A 20,167-nucleotide genomic window follows, 5' to 3' on the forward strand; every position below is an offset into this window, starting at 1 on the left:
GCACAACAATCGGTGCTTAACAAATTCAAAACAGACATTCAACAAATGCACAAATGCTAATCCGTGAGCACAGGGTGTCACAGGCTGCGACGAGTGCGAGCTCAACCCTCCCTACGCACACATTTTTTGATTAGATACTGTATATTTGTATTTTTTGATGAGAGAAGGTGGTTGGTAAGAGCAGGAGCTCACCACTGTGAATAAAGGAACTTCTTCAGAGTGAAAGAGGGAGGACAACCTCTTACATGTGAGTCATCATAACTAACTATTCATCATTTTAGTGTTGTGGCATCCATCTCCTTTAAATCCTGTTGCAAGCTAACACACCGCAAAGAGCAAAGTTTTGAATATTCCATTGTGTCGCAGTTGTAATGATGTTTGACACAACATAGTGGGTATGAAGTGTCAAGTATTACAACAAAGCAGTCAGATACACATCCAGGAGAACATAATCTCTCATCGGCTGACAGACAGAAAGAGGAGCGAACTGTGAAATAATTTGTCTGATTGTCTGGCAGCCAAGAGCGGGACTCAACAACAGTAGAGGCAAGCCCCATGGTCAAATCTCCATAATAATCCTTCAAATTTCTGACTCTCTGCCTTCTGTGCGTGCAGTACACATCAGCCTGTCTGTCATGACTTCTGTGCATCACAAGAAAAAGCTTTACTCAAAGAAAAAGGAGGAGGCTGAGAGTGAGTTTTAGAAAAATGTATTGATTAAACAAGATTAATAGCTATGAAATCCATCATAATTGACCATTCACTGAGCACCGCCCACCTTAGTGTTGCTACACCTGTCAAGCTTTCCTTTCTCAAACAGCATATAGGCTAATGCAGTGTACAATGATTTCTGTTGTGAATACACCACTCATAATTCTTCTTAATTTTTTTAAAAATCAATTTGCCTTTGATTTCACACAGGTAGATAAAAGCAGACTTCTACATTCCAGCTGGCAAAATTGACCGTTAGTAATTGTTATTAGCCTATTTTATTAGCCAGGCATGCTAACGTTTGATTTTGTAAGGCTAAAAGAAGACATTGATCTTTAAACTAACATGTGGGGAGATTTGAAGCTTGATAGACCTGCTGTGCCTTTGGTTGCTAAGCCAGTGTCTGTCAGAGTCTTCCCATATTTTATTCTTTTTCCCAATGACCCACTCAGAACAATTTTTTTTGCAGTTCATCAAGTCATGCTAGTTTCTAGCATCCTTGCCCCTGTCACCAGATTCAGGTTGGGTACATTTAAAAAAAAACACAGACATATTGGCCTGAATTTCAGATGTTTGAGGTTGACGTCTGTACATCTTTTTGGGTGGTTTACATTAATAAATTACTCTTGTTGTGTTTTTACTTGTGAAACTTTTATTGCACTTACAGTAATGTAACGAGTGTAGTTGTTGTCAACTCAAGTAACGTTATCCTCACCTCACCTGTCTCTCCTCTACTCCGCTCCAGTTATAGGGGAAAGACTGTCAGCTGTAATCAGACATACATTTATATCAGATTTTGTATTTTTATCTTGTAAAGTTTGTATATAGTGTGCTTATAGTTTAAATTTTCAGAGTTTCATATTTAATTCTCAACTTTCTTTGGTTATCTATGGTGGCCAGAAAGGAGAGCAAAGTAAGACTTCAATAAAAATACAATCGCTGCTCATGGGGGAAGTTTAGCAAATGATCAATCTGAGACCTGTACAATTATATTTGATTAACTTGTGTCTACATTGGCAGCCAGGGGGAGCTTTGGCTATATTATGTAACCCCCAGATACATGAGTGTACAGGTATGTCTGTATATGCTATATGTTGTATATATTATGTCTCAACTCCTTAACTGTAGTCTGCATCGTGTGTTCATCTCTACTTTGTCAGAAGTAAATTGGAAAAAAAATAATTTTCAGAGGGGATTTGAGCAACATTGCGTCCTTCCTTCTTGCACATATTTATTCAGGCAGAACAGAAGGCTGGGTTTGTGATAATCCCTCAGCTCTTCAGTCTGTGGGTAGTAAGCAGGAGGTAGGTAAGTCCAGTGATTAGAACTCTTTGCAGCTTGGAGAGTGGGAGCTTTGGGCCAAAAAAAAAAAACAACAGTCAGAAAAGTGGAGAGCCAGCACCCACCCATGTCTGGGCAGAGAGCGGCCCTCAAGAGGCACAGTGGTTAACAGTGCATGGGGCCTTACCTGTCAAGAGTCTCGGTGTGTCGAGAACGCAGTAGAGAGGAAACTCAGAGGGGCCAAAGAGGCCAAACAGCCAGAGAGGGAGAGAAAAAAGGGTCTTTGACTGTAGTGCTTTAGTGAAACTGTGAGGATCAAAATCAAACCCTGGTGCCCAATCAGTTTTTCAAAGTGGCACTTGAGGAAATCAGTCGTTTGAGGACTTGAACATAAGAACAGTCCCACTATGCAGAATATGCACTCATCTCGCTGTGATGAAAGGAACTTTCCTCCCACTTGTTGTCTCCCCCCTTTTCTAGTGACTTTTTCTCTCACAATGGTAGCTAGTTGTTTTGCATCACAGTACTTAAAGATCTCCTCCAGTCATGCTTTAAGATATATAAAAAATACTCTGCTTTGAATAATATTTTGTGTCTGATATGGGGTTTCCACAAAAAAAGTTCAGTAAACTAGTTCCTAATTAAAAACTCCAGAATCTATGTAAATGTAAATGTTTTTCATTTCAAAAGTTTGGACACAAGATGTCTCCTACGTCACTAAAATGTCAATTCTCAGCGTATTTGCACTGGAGGCTTCAAGTTTCCACATCACACCTGTGTAAGTAGCATACAGGAGGTCAGGTGACAACAAGAAAAAAACATATTTGTGACAGAAGGGGGGCTTTAACCTCCATGTCATCAGTTTCTCCAGGAGACAATTCCAGTGTCTTTTCTCAGCCAGTTACAAGCTTGTCTCAGTGGTCTGTGTTTTAAATCGATTTGTTCTACTACACGCCATCATGGCCCACAGCCTTTGCCATTAAGTCAAACCTGGTATCTTCCTGGCCCTGCGTCCCACTGGCATGGCTTTGTCTAAGCCACATAGACAGCAGTGGCCATGTCTCTCTGCCTCAGACCACCTGTTACAGCAGGCATTCACCTGTGTAATCGAAGTATCAGAGGCCAATAGGAAGCAGAAAACAACAGGCACTAAAATGGGGAACAGCAGGAGTTGGTGGAGAGCAAAACACAGCTAAAAGGAGAGTGAATATTGGACTTGGACGTTCATCAGGTGGCCAAACTAATCTTGAAGTTGCTCTGTGTCTGCTGAATGTGTAAACAGGCAAACATTTGCTCACACGTTCACTGTATAAACTTGAAAGGTGGTGTCAGTGTTGTGCAGGTGCTTAGTGCTTGTGTATAGCAAAGTAGAGCCAGTAATTTATGTTTCCATTATAAAACAGTACATTTTAAGCAATTTTCTGAAATGTTGGCAAAACATTAAAAGCTCTGATACATGATGATATTTCACTGCTGCTTCACACCGAAAGTGGAATTTGTTGTTTTTCTCGATTAACTTGTCTCTTCTAATCCGTGTGGACCATGTGGGGTTTTTATTAGCCGCTATGCAACAAGAGCCTCTGTCTGGATTTTAGACTTATTGTTACTGCCACTCTTCTTATTCTTTTTTATTGGGCCTTTCTAATGAGCAGCAGGGAGCATAAAATCAATGTGTTGTCTTCAGTAGACAAAAGTAGAGGCAGGCCCTGCAATGTTAAGGTATATTCAAAAGATCTGTACTCTCTTTTTTGATGCAGTATGCCATGTTTTCTGCCTCATCCAAGTGCATTTTTTATTTGTTTATGGCATTTCCACTGAGGTTCCTCCATACACAAATTGAAATTGTAAAACTGAAAGTGTTTAAAAACAGGTGGGTGGAATCGTGTATACATACACTCTGTCTAACCTCTTCTAATCCCTTTCATCTGTAGATACGGAGACATGGTGCCAAAGACAATTGCTGGAAAGATCTTTGGCTCCATCTGCTCCCTGAGTGGCGTGCTGGTGATCGCTCTACCCGTCCCCGTCATCGTCTCCAACTTCAGCCGCATCTACCACCAGAACCAGAGGGCAGACAAACGCCGTGCTCAGAAGGTAAAGGTCAACGTCTTTTAACCGTCCTTTCTGCTCCAACAGAGAGAGTCGAGGCTTATGTGTGGGTTGAATAAGTGTGTTTGTGTTGGAGCGTGTGCACATACGTATTACTTGGCCATTAGGGGTGCATGCTCTTGATTTTATAAAGAGCAAAGTGCTACAGGATTATGAGATATTATTAAGTTAATGTGAATGAATTGAAGGTTGAAGTGTAGAGTAAAAGTGACGGGTGGGTGGATACTAATGGTTATGCCTGAAAAACCTTTTGAGGATCTTTTTTGTTTAATTCAGATCATTAAAATAATGACAGCGGGTTAAAAGAACTTGATGACAAATGAGTTTTCGTTTTTTCATGAAAAGTACAGAGGACACATTTTACAAAACTTAAATAAAGGTGACGCTGAAAAGGATTGACCCCAATTAAGAATGGTACGCCTGCACTGCAAATCACTGCCCTTCAACCTACATCATCCAACATTTTTCAATATCATCAGAGATGCACACACACAGGAAATCTGTTGCCCTTCAGACCCACATTATTCAATGTCCTTCTCCACACACATTCCCTCTATCTCTCTTTCTCATACACACACTTAAGATCCGAGTATGAAATGTTAGCTATCCACTCACTACACTCACCCAGTGGGCTTGACCTTTCTATGGGACGAGATAAGAGTGCTATTAAGTTTGAGAGCAGCTGCTGATAGCTAATTGAGTAGGGAAATGTCTAGATTAAATTCATAGTGATATAGGTGACTGGTTTTCTCATTAATGTATTGCTTTAAATTAGCAGAAGTAAAATTTTATCTTCAGTCCATTACAAACACAATGGAGTGAACACACTTATACTTTCATGTGGTCCAATTAGGAACTTGTCAGTTTAAATTCTAAATCCATTTGACTGGTAAGCACTGAAGACATTGAGAAAAAAATGTGGCTAGATGATTATCCTACTGGTTTGGGGATCAAAACAGTTACAGTTTTCAGGCAGAACCCAGCTTCTCTAAAAGACAAAGCTTGACAATTTTTATATTTTTCTTATTGTCAACAAATCTCATGTGCAGAGCCAAACCAACAATGAATTGATCCTACTTACAAGTATTGTCTGTGTATCCAAAGCCTGATATATCTTATTCCTCTGTACCGTGGACCTCCGTCATTGTCCAAAAACTATTAAAAACACATCAATGAGCCACACCGTTCCTATCCTTAAATATTTTATGGAACTGCACTGTCTCAAGGGAAAAGATGTGTTTACCATCACAATGCCATCAAGATAAAGCTGAATGATGGTCATCTTTACAAATGGTTTGACAACATACAGCTGCATATGTGAATGTGATGCATACAATGATGAAAGTGAGGGGCAATGCATTAAAAAAATTCTACTAAATTGTTACTGCAATCAAATTATGTTTCCCACTAATGAAGTGGTGTAACTTACTGTTGAAAATGTTTTTCTATCTATGTTTTCTATTTCTATACAACTTTTCAATTATACTTGTAAATCTATAAATACTAAAATATTTAGTAGCTGTTCATTGACTATTGAACAGTGTTTTGATATCGATATGTTTATGCTGGCATGAATGAACTGTTGCCTAGCAACAGGTACAGTACTGACAGCAGGAGAGACCAAAAGTGCTGGAAGGACAGACGGAGAGGATATTTAAACCTGCAGTGCAGAACTTTAACATATAAATGAACATCCAATACATTCAAGCCCTTGCCAAACCAGTTCACACAATGCTGATAAAGCCTATTACTGTCAGACAAATCTCTCTGTATTTTATAGTAAATGTCATTTTGCAGGGATTGTGTGATGTTAAAACAATTTATCCACTGTTTTACAGCTGCAAAAGTAGCGACAGAGTAATGTTAGGCTACGATGGAGCCTATGATCTAAGCACATCAACAGAGTTTTTGTAATTACTCTCACTGCCAGAGGGGGGAGACAAAAGTCACACACTCAATGGAAACTAGGTGCTTTTTAAATAGCAAAGATATTTTGATATTTTACGTTTTAATTGTGTTGATTGTGATAGTGCAGTTTATTTAGGAGAAAAATAACATTATCATTCTTTGTTCAGCCAGCATAGTTAAAAAAAAAAAAGCTTTTTTTGTGTCCATCCATTTTTTTTTTTATTTATATATATATACATATTTGTGGGTTTTAGAATGAATTTCAAAAGTAAAGTTATTTGTGGCGTAATTACTACAAACTGCAAATCAAGTAGGCTAATCTCACTGCCATTTAAAGAAAGCGGTTAGTAATAAGACATTTCTTACTAGTAACTATCCAAATACTGATTCTAAGGTCAGGTAGTAGTATTAGTGTACACTATAGTATGGCAGCATCATTTTTTATTTAGCAACTGCACTAACTGCAGTTCAAACTGGTCTTATTATACATCCAAGGTTGCTGTTGATCGCTGCAAATATACTCAAAATATCACAATATGCCAAGAATATTGTAATTGTAATTGATGATTGGCAACAGCAGTTACACATTTTTTAACATTCAAATATAGATAACACATGTCAGGTTGACTTTCTTTATGTCACAAAAAAACAGCAACAACCTTGTTCAAGTTAGTGGACAAAGTTTATTAGACAAGGTTGCATCTTCACCATCGCATGATGCCAATTTCTGTTGGTCATTTAGCTCTCTGCACTTGGTGGACAAACTGTCTTTGATGCAGATTCTGAAGATTTCTCCTGAAGGATTTTTTTTAATTTTCTTGATTCTTAGCAGTGATTGTAAAACACATTTTAGACCACAATAGCACAATAAAACTATTCAGTAAAACTCAACTTATTAAGTTCTTTCAGAGTTTGCGGCTCCTCAGGCTCACTCATCCTATTAAATTAGTGAAAGGAGAAACTCTGGGATACATCATTCACTTTTACAAGGACATAATTTACAAAACATTATTGAGTGGAACCTTCCACACAAGAAATGCATCACACCAACAGACCAGTCTCAGCATTTTGAAGATGCTGAAGGCCAGTTATGTTTTGCAAACTAATACATTAATCTAACACTAGCTCCCCCATATTGTTCCTTGAATCAATAATAAGATTTCTCTAAATGGAGGAGAGAGGAACCAAAACAGTAATGTTGTAGGCTGTAAACCCCAAACAATGACCTGAAAGACAATAAAAAGCTCAGATAACCTGTAGGTTTTTCACTGTGACCCCATATATATATGATCCATTGTTCACTCTCTTTTAGCTCCATCTTTGGTCCCTATCAACCCCTGAGGGAAATATCTGGCTCTTTAGCTGCCAAATGCTCCAATATGTTCACCAGCTAGTCAGTACCTTTGTCTCTTGTTTGATGTTAAGAGAGTGGGTTTTTAGAGCTTTTTCTCTGAAAACAGCTGCCTGCTGTGGCCGAAAACGACATAGTGAAAGTGCCAAAAGTGAACTAAAACAGTAAAGTTGTAGCCAGACAGCAAAACATTTAACTGAAACTTGCTGTAGAGCTTCATAAAACCAGGGGAGCTGCAGAGTCGGGTTATAATTCTCTGCAGCTTTTAGGAGCAATGCTTCTGACATTTTAATTTGCCAGTTTTTACATTGTTATTATATATAAAATTGATTATAGCCACTTTATAGTGCTAAGAAAAAAATGATTTTAATGTCTATAATTCTGCAATTGTGATTAAAAGCTTCAGAACAGCTATTCAACGGACCTTGCAGAGAGATTGTTTCTCAACTGCTGTTTTCAAGGTCAAGAAATAACCTTAATCCTCGATACTTCATCATCATATCATCATATCATATCAAGGCATCTAAGATAGATAGGATAAGATTTTTTATACCAAAGGAAAGCACATAAATACAGTACATATACATGTAGAACAAAGGGATGTACAAAGAACAAATGAGCTCCAGAAAATGAATGAAAATGAAGGGCACCACTTTCTATACAGTACTATGTTCTGAATTATAAGAAATTTAAAAACTGTACAGAATGGTGCATCTATTGTTCAATTGGACCAATTATAGTTTGTAAGACCTCTAAATACTTTGTGATCTTCTTACACAGTATGAATGCTGTGCACACCCAAGAAACAACAGGAAACCAACATTCACCAATGCACAGAAATGCCCTTCTGAGAGTACTTTTCACCACAATAGAAGTTCAAGAGTAGAAAGAGAATGAAGCAGAAAAATACGTATTTTTATATTAACCCCAGTTCATTTGTTCTCCCACCTTCTCTTACTCAGTTTCTTCTGGCCTTCCCTTCCTCTTTAGGTCTCATTCGTCTTCATTTGTCTCTAACAACAGGCTGCTCCAGGCTCCCATTACAATTATGTAGTCATCTGGGGATTTGACTTTACAAAAAGGTCCTCTCATGTACCCATCGTAGCTTCACAGTCAGAAAATAGAAAGTAGAGAATCTAAATTGGATTTAATAATAGTCATTCCCTTCTAACTACTGTAGTGTATGAGTACAGTGTCTCTTCTTCATGTTCACTCACCCACAGAGGGCATAACTAGCCCTGATACTAATTACCTGATAAGTCGAAAAGAAAATTTCCCCAAGACAGGTTTCTTTTTTTATATTTGCACAAATCAGTGGTGCAGGGTATTCACCATCAGAGTGTTAGGGAGTGTCGAGGCAGTACATGGACTGAGGTCACACCAGTGATGGGAGAGCAAAGTCAAGTGAAGCAACACAGAGATGGCAGGTTGTTGAGGAGGAAGGAGAAAAAAAGGCAGAAGGCCGAAGATTGTAGATGTGAGGCCAAACAAAACAGAGAGAGCAACAGTGGAAATAGAGAAGGAGGGCAGACAAGAGATAAAAGAAAGAGAACACAAAGGAGATGGGTCAGAGAAAGCAGAAGGAGAGAGTCTGAAGGAGAGAGGCTGATTGGGGTAAAGGTAAGAAAAAAGAAAGAAGGGTCTCTATGTACAGTAGTTTCAAGGCTCACTTGTGTTAGAGGCGAACATTTCGTGCCTCTTTCCTGAACTACTGCAATCTGGCTGTCTGACTGTCAGTAATGTTGAGGAATATAGGCTTGATTTGCTCGGTCAACCAAGACCAGAGATGAAAAAAAAAAGTAAAATCCTAAGAATCTATCATCACCGGGCCTTAGACAGAGTGTCGAAGAGGCCCATTAGAAGTTCCCTGACTGTCTCTGAACAGACTGTAACTTAAGTGTAATTTACCTCAAAGAAGTTCTCCAGGCATGAAATACATCCTCATCGCTCTTTAGGAGGAATTCACTTTTGGAGATGAATTTTGTGAACCAGTATTGGTTTTCAGGCCACTGATTTGGAAGATTTTAAACTAAAAAGCTGAAACTTTTTGCTCTCATTCAGCAGCCTTACATTGGAAAGGTTTTATTACAAAAATATGGCAAGCTTCACAGTGTCAATGATATAATAAAATTACAAGTATTTTCCTGTTTACAGCATTATTATTACATCAATATTACAAAAGTAGTATTGAGCATTTAGACCAAACAGGACACAAAATATCTCCACTGTCAGCAAGCACATTTTGAAGCAAATGATAATAAAAACACAGAGTGACTTTACTTGAAATCAAAACTTACTTCACATAACAATTGACACGATTGTAGAGAGAATTCAATGAAACTTGACTTTGTTCATGTCAGTTTTCTTGGTTTTAAAATTAATTAATGACTCTTGAAACCTTTTTTGACTATAAACCAAATAGTTTTTTTTAAGTAAATGTCATCAAATCCCATAAAAAATACCAAAACCAGCAAGTGATCCCACAAAGTATTGCCAGTGTAGCCAAAGCCTGAAACATCTTATTCCTCTGTACCATAGACCTTCATTGTTGTCCAGCAACTATTAAAAACACATCAATGAACCACACAGTTGCACCGACTGACACTTTATGTCAGCCAGACCTTTATTATGATGAACATAGGCACTGTAGTTTATTTTGAATCAATCCCACATACAAAGTCCTGCAGCTGTAAATACTGACAAACACACCAAATGTGTATTAATCCACAAGTGAAAATAATCCACAACAAAAATGCACTGTTAACACCTATTTGAGTAAAATTGGCTAAAAACTACTGTGCCCAGCTGCTTTAAGATAAGCCACTGTTAAAAACTGAATACTGTATATATTTGTGTCCTGTTTTTAAAAGATGTATTTCTTCTGTAGGGATCAATTGGCTTAGGGCTAAGTAACACAGACAGAGTAGGGAAGTCGGAAAGTATTGAGTGGCAAACTGACATTGTTTGTTTTGGTCTTTTAATGGGATTTTTTACAAAAGGAAAAATACTTATTATTGCCAGCATTATCCTTTAAATCTAGAAAAAATTGCTTACTTGCTTTCTTGCTGAGCATTAAATTTATGCAAAGCTAAACGGCTGCTAGCTCCAGCTTCACACTGAATGGCAATTAAGTGTATTTCCTACAGACTCTCTTTAAACTTGACCAAACTTGACTTGGACACACCTATAGACTCTAAAAAAACTGAGAATTTCATCAGTTCAGGATCAGCTCGAAGTAAGGGTTTCCTAGACAACCATTTGGGCTCAATAGACCATCAGAGAAGACAGGATGCTCATCAGCACAACCAATTGCAGTGCTCTTGCACTCGTAGTAGAATCAGAGTTAGTAATTCTTTTATATGTTCCTTCCTTGTGTCAAGTAGAGCCTTTGATCAATAAGAAAAGGCAGCACAAGACAGCTCTTTCACTGTCTAATTAAATCATCCTTAAACTGAAGCTACGTAAAAAGAGGCACTCAGCGGCTGCTCACATTCACACACACATGCACTCTTCTCTTTTTTTAATATATTTCTCCTCTTTCTCTCCATTTCATACTGCGCACGTACATACAAAATCATTTTTATTATGACATCTCTGTCTCCAGCATTCCTCACACCTTCACAGGTATCTACAGTCTGACGGACAATTTCTGAAGCACCCAAACTAATTCCATTACTTTTGATTCACGTCGGGGAAGCAGATATTGCTCTGTCTATCTCCTGTTTCTGAAATGCATTTATGTGGGAGAGAGAGAGCAGCAGGACAAGGTTACAGAAATCTCATACTTTATGTGTCCAGAAGTACTTGAGGCAGCTGTATATCCTATAGACTCGTCCTAATATCGTCTTCATTTTAAGAAATTCCCGATAAGATTTCTCTCTCATTTCCCATCTCTTTCTCTATCTGTCTCCCTCGCTCTGTTCAGTTATAAAATCTAATTTTTGGAGGAGTAATCTCAATCTTTTTACTGCACCTCACTGTAGACACAGAGGAGGATATAAAAAAGTTTAACACGAGAACGATTTTCCATCCTTTTAATGGCAAGAGTGGAATAAACGGATAAACGTTTGCATACAGGCTTTGAAATGGAAGTGATTTTATATTCAGCAGACAGGTGCATTGTCATAAACTCCTCAGCCTTCATTGGCAGAGTCAGCACTAATGCAGTAAACCTGCTGTTTGTCTCAGTCGCTGACAGACTTCATGTTGCATTTATATTTTTCCTTCTTTCAGTGTTCCTCTTTAATTGTTTTTTTTTCTTCTTTTTTTAAGTGTATATCTGATGGTTATGTTCATTTGGGGGTTTAGCTGGAATCTTCAGAAAGGATCCATTTTAATTGGATGAGTCAGAGGAAACCTGCAAAAAATTGCAGGTTCAAAGAGGCATTCTCGAGCCTTTCTTAGTAGCCTCATTAGCTTCCACAAAATGGCTGCTTGTCTTCCTTCTCAAATAAAACAGAAATAAATCAGCAATTTAAAAATCACATCACACAGTGTCAATGAAAGTAGAAAAGACAAAACAAATCTGTATGAACATCAGAAAATGAGTTTATCAATTTCACCAGTTAAGAGATAAATAAGGGAAAAAATGCTTTGCAGACGTCAATGTGCTGCCCAAAATTTCTGACCGTGCAGACTGTACCCACTACAAATGCACCAACTGTGCCTGTGCAATAAAAGTGCAATGCCTCTCCTGAATGATATTTCTCATCTCTTGCACCGATATACTGTATTCTCCATCATAAGCAGTCGCACACACCATTCAGCCAAATACAACACACAAATGAGGCGTTGTACTCGCTGTTATGTGGTTGCCATCTTGTTTGAAAATCCTAAAGCTACAGCATACTTTTTGTTTTGTTTTGTTTGTTTGTTTGTTTGTAGAAAATAGTGTTCTTCCAACTCTCTGGCAACAGGGAAGCATTTTCTCAGTTTGTTGACTCATCTGCCCAGAGCCCTGATCTCAACTCTATCCAACACCTTTGGGATGGATTGAACACCAACTGTGGGCCAGGCTTTATCACGCAAAATTAGAGCCTGTCCTTAGAAATGCTCTGGTGGCTGAACTGGAGTAAATCCCGGCATCCAGCTTCCAAAATCTTGTGGAAAACCTTTCCAGAAAATGTAAGCTGTTATAGCAGCATAGTAATGCCCATGGTTTAAGAATGAGACGTTCAGCCATCACATGAATGTAATGTTTGGGTGTCCACACTAGAGCTGAAACAAGTAATTGATTAGTTGATAGTCCCTTTAAGTCATTCATTAAAAAAAAGTATGATTTGTAATGATTTCCTGTTTTCTTTATCCTGCAGAACACATTTGGGTTAAAAATAAGTTAAAATAAGTAATTTGAAGATGTTGGGATTTAGGAAATTGTCATTTTTCACAGTTTTGAGACATTTTATAGACCAAACAATTAATCAATGAATCGGGAAAATAATCAACAGATTAACCAACAATGAAAATAAAAATGTGTCCACATACTTTTTGCTATGTAGCATGTTGGTGAGCAGCATATTCCAGGCAGAAAAAGCTCTATAGAGAACAGTTCTTATCATACATCCTGAAGGAAAGCCTTTGTGGGGGAAAAAAATTTAAATAGTCGAGTAAAATCAGCACAGTAGTAGCTGTAAAGATTACTACAGAGCTTGGGTGATGAGTTGGCAGATTTTCACTATTAAAATAAGGCATTTGTCATCTTGACCTCCCGCCCACCCTGTCTGATGCTGTGACCTCTTCTTCTTCCCACGCCCAGAAAGCCAGACTCGCCAGGATAAGAATAGCCAAGTCCGGCAGCTCCAACGCCTTCCTCCAGAGCAAACACAACGGACTGCTCAACGAACTGCTGGAGCTGACGGTGAGAAAGACCTCTGACCCTCTGAACACTTAAGAACCACCAACAGCAAAGTGGGCGTGATGATTACTAAAGGAAGTCATTTCAAATGTGTTCATTAACAATAACATGAAAAGCCAGCAGATTGAAATTCAGTATGACAGATTAATTATGTTGTTCCTTTTCAAACACCCCTCTGCTAATTATTTCAGTTCACAGCCACTCAATATTTTTGAAGCTGCAATTTTATATCTGTAGTGCACACAAACATCTACACACCCACAAAATGACAATTACTGCCATAAATAACCAAAATAAATTAACCAAAGAACAATTTAAAAGTCATTTGGAAGCTATAAAAGCAGCAGAAGTTGGAGTCATTACATTCCCGTGGTTATAAAGGGCAGGGGTGATAGCAGAGGAGGAGCCAATAATCCTCCATAAGGGTGTTATCAGTGTAATCACACAGGGTACTTTTCTCAGTTGTCTTTCAGTCCTAGACTTGATTTAATCCATGTTTTTGAAACTGACAAGCTCAGACAACAGAGGTTGTTTTTACTTCTGTTGCTTGTTGCATTGCTCTGGGTGATAATTAGATGGTTAGTGCATTAAAAGAGGTGTAAATGGCTCAAACTTCAAAACTGCACCAGTGAACAATGAGACTGTGGAGGACACAAAAAACCCTCACCCAGACCCATTATCCTTTAAAGAGAAAAACTGATTCTGTCGTTCCTCCTCTTTATAGTTATAGACAGCGGCAGTGTTCTTATCTATATATTGTACATACCTTAAAGGGGACATATTGTGTTATTTTATTTATATACTGGTATGATGTCAGATTAGTGTTAAACATAGTCAAAGTTCCAAAGCCTGAAATTAACATATGTAGTAATGCTCCCTGCAAGTCAAAAGCCAGAGCTTCAGCCTGTTCTGAACGCTTCGTTTGCAATGTTTTTTTCTAGTTTGCCGACAAGCTAACATCAACTCGTCATGCATGCCCATAAACGGCCATCTGTTCCGTAACTTTTGTTGCTAAGGTTTTTCCACATTGTCCACTCGCATATTTCCGATTGGATCTTAGCTCAAACTTGTATGGATGTGTTTAAGAAGTTTACAATTTAAGTAAAGAATGAAAAAAAGTGGTGAAATCCTACAACTATTGTTTGTGGCATGGTTTGTTGACGTAGCCTCCAGAGCCGGGGGAAGTCTCTTGAGGGTCAGCTTCCAAGAGCTGGCCAATCAGAACACAGTGGGCTCCTCAGGAGGGGGGCCTTAAAGAAAGAGGAGCTAAAATGGCGTGTTTCAGACAGAGGCTGAACTGAGGGACTGTGTAGTCAGTATGAGTTAAATGAGGAGTTTTTTGATCTGTAAATAATGCAGACATATTCCAGAAGAGCCCCAGATTAAAATGTAGACCTGTAAATGTTCATAATATGTCCCCTTTAAGGGTGACCTATTATAAAGTTCAACAATACACCAACCAACACCTGTAAAGCTTAAGGGGCAAGTATGCATCATCAGACCTTCTTGTCGAACAGCTTTGGAAAGCCCAACCCCCCACATCTTTCCGATATCGGATTTGAGGGGGGTTGTCTACCAATTTCTGTAACAGAATCTGACTTTCACACAGCAACTGGTCTGGTTAACTTCTTACTCTAGCTCTCTTTTTTTCATTCTTTACAACTATTTCAGTCTATTTTCATGGGTACAAACATATCTCGTATTTAAACAATTATTATGTCTCAAGTGTAGCCATTTTAAACAGCTATAACTTTTAGAACCTATAGAAGAGCTTTGCACCTCTACAATATTGTTGGACTCTTTGTGCAGCTCCGTCTGCAGCCACAAAAGGCTTTGCACATGTTTTTTTCACAAAAATAAACGTATTTCTCAGAAAAAAACATTCTTATAAATTACATGTCCACTTTATGTTCACCTGCAGATATCAGCTGACTTTCTGCCTTTTAAGAAAGCATCTAACGTCACCATGTTCTCCCCTTTCACTCATCCCTCTCTTTTTTTTTAAACTTGTCATCACCATGGAAAAATGTGTTTGGTAATGCATGAGCAAATTGCATATATCCTTCCCATCCAGTCCATCACTCTTGCTTTCAGTTACACACTCCCCTCCTTGCAGATGGTTACTAAAATCCATTTGGATCTAATCGAGTCCAGTGTGAAAGCTGATGGGTGTCTGGAAGTGGTTAGAATTATCATATAAATGCCATCTGTGAGTGCTGAGCGACCCCCATCCTTCTCTGTTTCTGTGATGAGGCTGCCAGAGTCCTGGCGCATCAAATTACGTTGGTGTCACTGCTGTCAGTCAGTCACTAGCGCTGCGTGGGTCTGAGGTGGGAGTGAGCGGGGATATATGAAAAAATTACTGATTCTCTTATAGACTGTATTTAGATTAGACGTTCATTGTTGGTCTTTTTCAGTTTTCCCTGACGGCTTTTTGTTTTTTGATGGTCATTTTTTTGTTACTCAGATCACATGCTCATCATTGTTGATGGTGATTTATTAATAATTCTGTCAGGTTTTATGATAACCTTGCAGAAAAAAAAAAGATCTTACAGCTTTACAGCTTACAATGAGAGGATTTCCTCTCATCTGCCGGCTTCTGAATTTAAGTCAGGTATTGTGCTCAGTGACAGCTATTTCCCTGGTTAGAAAAACAACCAAGCCAATCAGATCTTTGTAAAAGGGATGCAGACTTTCTGTGCCAAAAAAGCTGCCAGATAAAATTGCCACAAAAATAGCAATAAGCCTGACAAAGCTATACAGATTGTTGTAAATCGACTGAAAGATAGAATAACTTTTTAATCAGATAAATGAAGTGAAACAAATAATTACGTTTTCCACTTGCTTATTTCGGATCAGATTCGGGCTTAAACGTATACAGTTGTACAACATTTGAGAAGGAGAAATCAGATCAGAGTGGGCTAATCAGGAGGATGGCCTTATAGAGACAGAAGTTAAAACAGCCCTTTTCAGACAGAGGCTGAATAAAGGCTGCATAAAGGGCAAGTAAATGATAAATAAGGAGTTTGTTTTTTTTAACTCATGCAAAGATGTTCAAGTAGAGCCTCAGAATATAAATATAGACCTGGAAATGTGAATAATATGTGCCCTTTAAAATAAAAAGGTATATAGCATTTATTCATCAGAATTATGTTCCTAGCACTGTGGCCAGGGCTTTTTAAAAAGCCTTAGACCATCACTTAGAGAGATAAAATATACAGAAACCAGAAAACTGCGATGTGCTGTGAATGAGAAAGTAGCTATTATTTTCAAATCCACTTCCAATTTTTCAGTAGAGTGGCAGCTCAGCTGATGTTCACCTAACATTTGGGTCTGTCCCTAGCGTCAGCTCATTTCCTCTCTTCATTTATTTAAATATTTGGCATCAAGTCACCTTTTTTATTTTACAGGAAAAGACCCCCAAGCCTTGAATCTTGATACAGGTCTTAGTCTATAGCTATACAGTATAATGTCTTTGAATGGGTGTCTCCCGGAGGGCAAATCCAAACATTGAGACATCAGAAGGTGTATAGTGTTTTCCTGCCCACATCGTCGCTCTTTTGTTGATGTGTCTAGCATCTGAATGAGAGCCCTTGGGCTGGATCGCCTCCTACCCAAATCTTTTAAGCAAAAGTGTGTGCTGTGGGGAGAGAATTAATTTTGTTTTCAGTTTCCATGTTATTTGGCAATTGTGATTACTTTGAGACTAAGCTATATTGGAGCCTCAGCTTTGAAACCAAGTCCCATTTGGAGAAGTACCAAAAACTGATAAGTTTCTGTTTCTGTTTTCTCAACTCTGCTGTTTTTTCTCTTTATGAAGCATCACACATCCATAACTGCTCAGCTGCCAGGAGCATCAAATAATGCTCTGTGGTACCTATTTAGATGCAGTCATTATTGTAAGTAAGAGAGCTGGCAACACAGTTTTAGAATTTATAGTTAGTTCAATAAACTGAAAGGCAAATTGTTTTGCAGAGTGCTCACAAATATCAGGAACAAAACTAATTCGCAGTATTAACGACACAAAAGATGCACAATGGAGAAAATAACTCACAAACATATCACTTGCCCAGGCAGACCCAAGGCTGAGGGATCAATTCACACCAAGTAGAAATGTGGTTCATTATGTAACTAATTGACTAGTAAATAATTTGAAAGCAAACAGCAGGCGTTGTTGTCTACCTGCTCATAATGGAAATGAAATCAACAAGCATGAACCAAGATGTGAAAATGGGCAACACGAAGCAGAACAAAAGCATCACGTCACTGACTTTTCATTACTGATGACAAAGTTCATTTTCAGACTGCAGTAAAAATCTCATTTTAGCACTGGGCTCACTACGCACAGAGTCTTCAGTGAGTGATGGGGATGCACCAGTACAACAATGTCATGTGAGTAATTTGTTAACACCTACCAACTGTGTGTGTGTGTGTTGTTACTCAGGGCACAGAAGAGGACGAGCAGAAGATGACAAAGACCACCTCTCTGTTAGAGAGCCAACACCACCACCTACTGCACTGTCTGGAGAAAACCACTGTGGGTACACATGAACAGCAACACTTTAAAAGGCATAGTATACAGGCAGTGTTTCCGCTATATTCATTCACTGCTGCAGAATTATGAGCGCCACTGCTAAAATTTCACATGATCATTAATATCAGTGGGCTACTAATGATTTTCATTTGCACACTGTGCGAGCACGATAACACCCTACGTTATTGTGGCATTGTTTTGAGTGCATCAAATCCCAGAATCCTCCCTCTCCTCATTATTCAGAGTGAATCTATGTGAATTTTACTGTCATAAGAATAGCGTAGCTCCTTTAGGGCAGCGCGTAATGTGTGTGTGTAGTGATTGTGTGGTTGAGTGAGCAGCAGAAAAGCAATGGTGAATGCGAGCAGAGCAGAGGAAAAGGTTAGCAGTAAGTTGTCAATCTGGCAGTGAATGTACAGTACATGTTACAGTGTCAGTTAATAAATGCTACAGCTTCTCCAGACCAAGAAAAGAGTGGTCTGTTGTTTCCCAAACTGCCAGAAAAGTGAAGGGGGTTAGCCCCGAAGTTAGTGACAATGGGTTAGCCTAGCCTGACCAGGCTCACTTAAGGTGGACTGACCTTTAAGGTGGACCAGCTATTCTCATTTTAGTGTCAATATCAGCCGCTCCTACTGTAAACAGAGAATGGAGAAATGTTTGGGTGGAGTTGACACTGACTTACCTTGTAGCTCCTAAATCCTCCACATCTAAAAAGAGTCTCCAACGAGTTTTATTTCTGTCTAAGATGTCTATCACTGTGACAGCGATGTTTGTCTTCTTGTCAAATCTGTGTTCAAAACCACATAGAAGCGAGAAACAATTCTTGGCAAAATGTTTCATAATGTTTACATGCTATTTTGGCACTTCACTGACTAGACGGGGTCTCATGAAAGAACCACTCATACGAACAGATTTGTTCACTCACGAGTGTTTTAAGAAAATATGTGGCAGTCATCAGTGTTCTCATAATTAAAATGTTTGTCATGTACAAGTGGTCCAGATCTATCGTACTAGTCATGAGCAGATGTCTCAGCCTTTCTTCACAAGAGGGGAAACACTTGTTTGATTTAGAATTATAATGTCTTAATCTGAAAGAATTTGGAGCTAACATTTTTGCAAATAAAAGTTGCCCACAAATGGAGCAGAACATGTACTTTTATATGTCAATTTTAGGGGCGTTGATGATGCTAATGATCAAATCTCATGAACATGCACCCACTCATGTACAGGTGGCATTCATCAGACTAAAACAAGCGATTATTGACAGGTTTGAAAAAGTTTGTTGAATCCAACTTGGAACACTCGTACGAGAGAGTTTTATTGTAAGAATACAAAAATGTTCTTGCATGAGGCCCAATGTCTGTACAGTAAGAAGGGATAAATTACAAGTCTGCACTCAGTAATTTGGATTTTTTTTTGCAAGTTAACGTGCTCACCAGTGTGTAGAGGTGTGTTTTGGGAGTTTTTGTTTTTGGAAAAGAGTTTGGTGTCAAAAAAAACAACAGAATAGTATAAAACAGTAACATCGAATGTGGCCTCCAGTCAGCCAGTATAATAAATGGACTATGTGCATGAGTTTGTTACTATTAGTGGATTATAATCACTCTTGTTTTACTATGATACAGTGTATTTATTTGTAGAAATTAGAAATGATTTATCACTTCAGGCATCATGTCTCTTGAGTTTGTCTTTTGTTTACTTACATCTTCTCTGTTTCCCCTCTTCTTTCCTGCTTCCTCGCTGTTTGTTTTTAAGTATTATCCTGTTTCTGCTCTGCAGGCTCATGAGTTTGTGGACGAGCAGATTTATGAGCAGAACTGTTTAGAAACAGCGCTGCAGAGCTACCCCTCGCACAGCCCTTCTATATCCAGCCACGGCAGCTCCACGAGTACCTGCTGTGGCCGCAGGGTAAAGAGAAACAGTCCTCTGCCCAATGCCAGCCTGCCACCCACACACCAAGGCCCCCTGCAGGAGCTCAGTGCCATCCACATACAGTGTGGTGATGCACCATCACACACTGCCAGGTGAAAGATACAGACATGCCAGCAGCATCAGAGGAGAGACAGAGGATTAGTATCCAGGATGTTACCTGAACTGTGGCGACTTTGTGAAGGAAAAATATTTACAACTGCCCACAATATTCCCACTTTGCTGCCAAAATTATAAAACATTTCCTAGTGTTGAAAGGCCATGCTGAATGTTTCAGTTTTACCAAGGTTTTGAAATCTTCTACCTCATTAGAAACTACTTTCACAGGAACTATTTCTTCGTTAGAGAGTTGTGTTGAAGAATTTATAAAAAATAAAATATAATGAGTTAATTTGATGCGTGTCAGAAGATGGGCATAGAGGAAAAGATGAACACTTACAGTCATATTATCTCAACAGACTATGTCACAGATGGCTTATGATGCATCATG

General features: G+C 38.7%; 1 protein-coding gene across 2 annotated transcripts in view; it reads left to right on the plus strand.

Moving 5' to 3' along the window:
• The window catches only part of LOC137181247 (potassium voltage-gated channel subfamily D member 3-like), an 86,128-nt gene that overhangs the window by 60,968 nt on the left and 4,993 nt on the right, over positions 1 to 20,167 (plus strand). Inside the window, exons 3-6 of one of the 2 annotated variants that reach the window (XM_067586813.1) lie at positions 3,924 to 4,086; positions 13,116 to 13,217; positions 17,659 to 17,751; positions 19,504 to 19,772. In XM_067586813.1, the coding sequence (XP_067442914.1) occupies positions 3,924 to 4,086; positions 13,116 to 13,217; positions 17,659 to 17,751; positions 19,504 to 19,772 (627 nt within the window). The remainder of the gene's footprint in view (positions 1 to 3,923; positions 4,087 to 13,115; positions 13,218 to 17,658; positions 17,752 to 19,503; positions 19,773 to 20,167) is intronic. The other variant, XM_067586814.1, reaches the window with a different exon arrangement.

This window comes from Thunnus thynnus, chromosome 4, assembly GCF_963924715.1.
Source record: "Thunnus thynnus chromosome 4, fThuThy2.1, whole genome shotgun sequence".
NCBI lineage: Eukaryota > Metazoa > Chordata > Actinopteri > Scombriformes > Scombridae > Thunnus > Thunnus thynnus.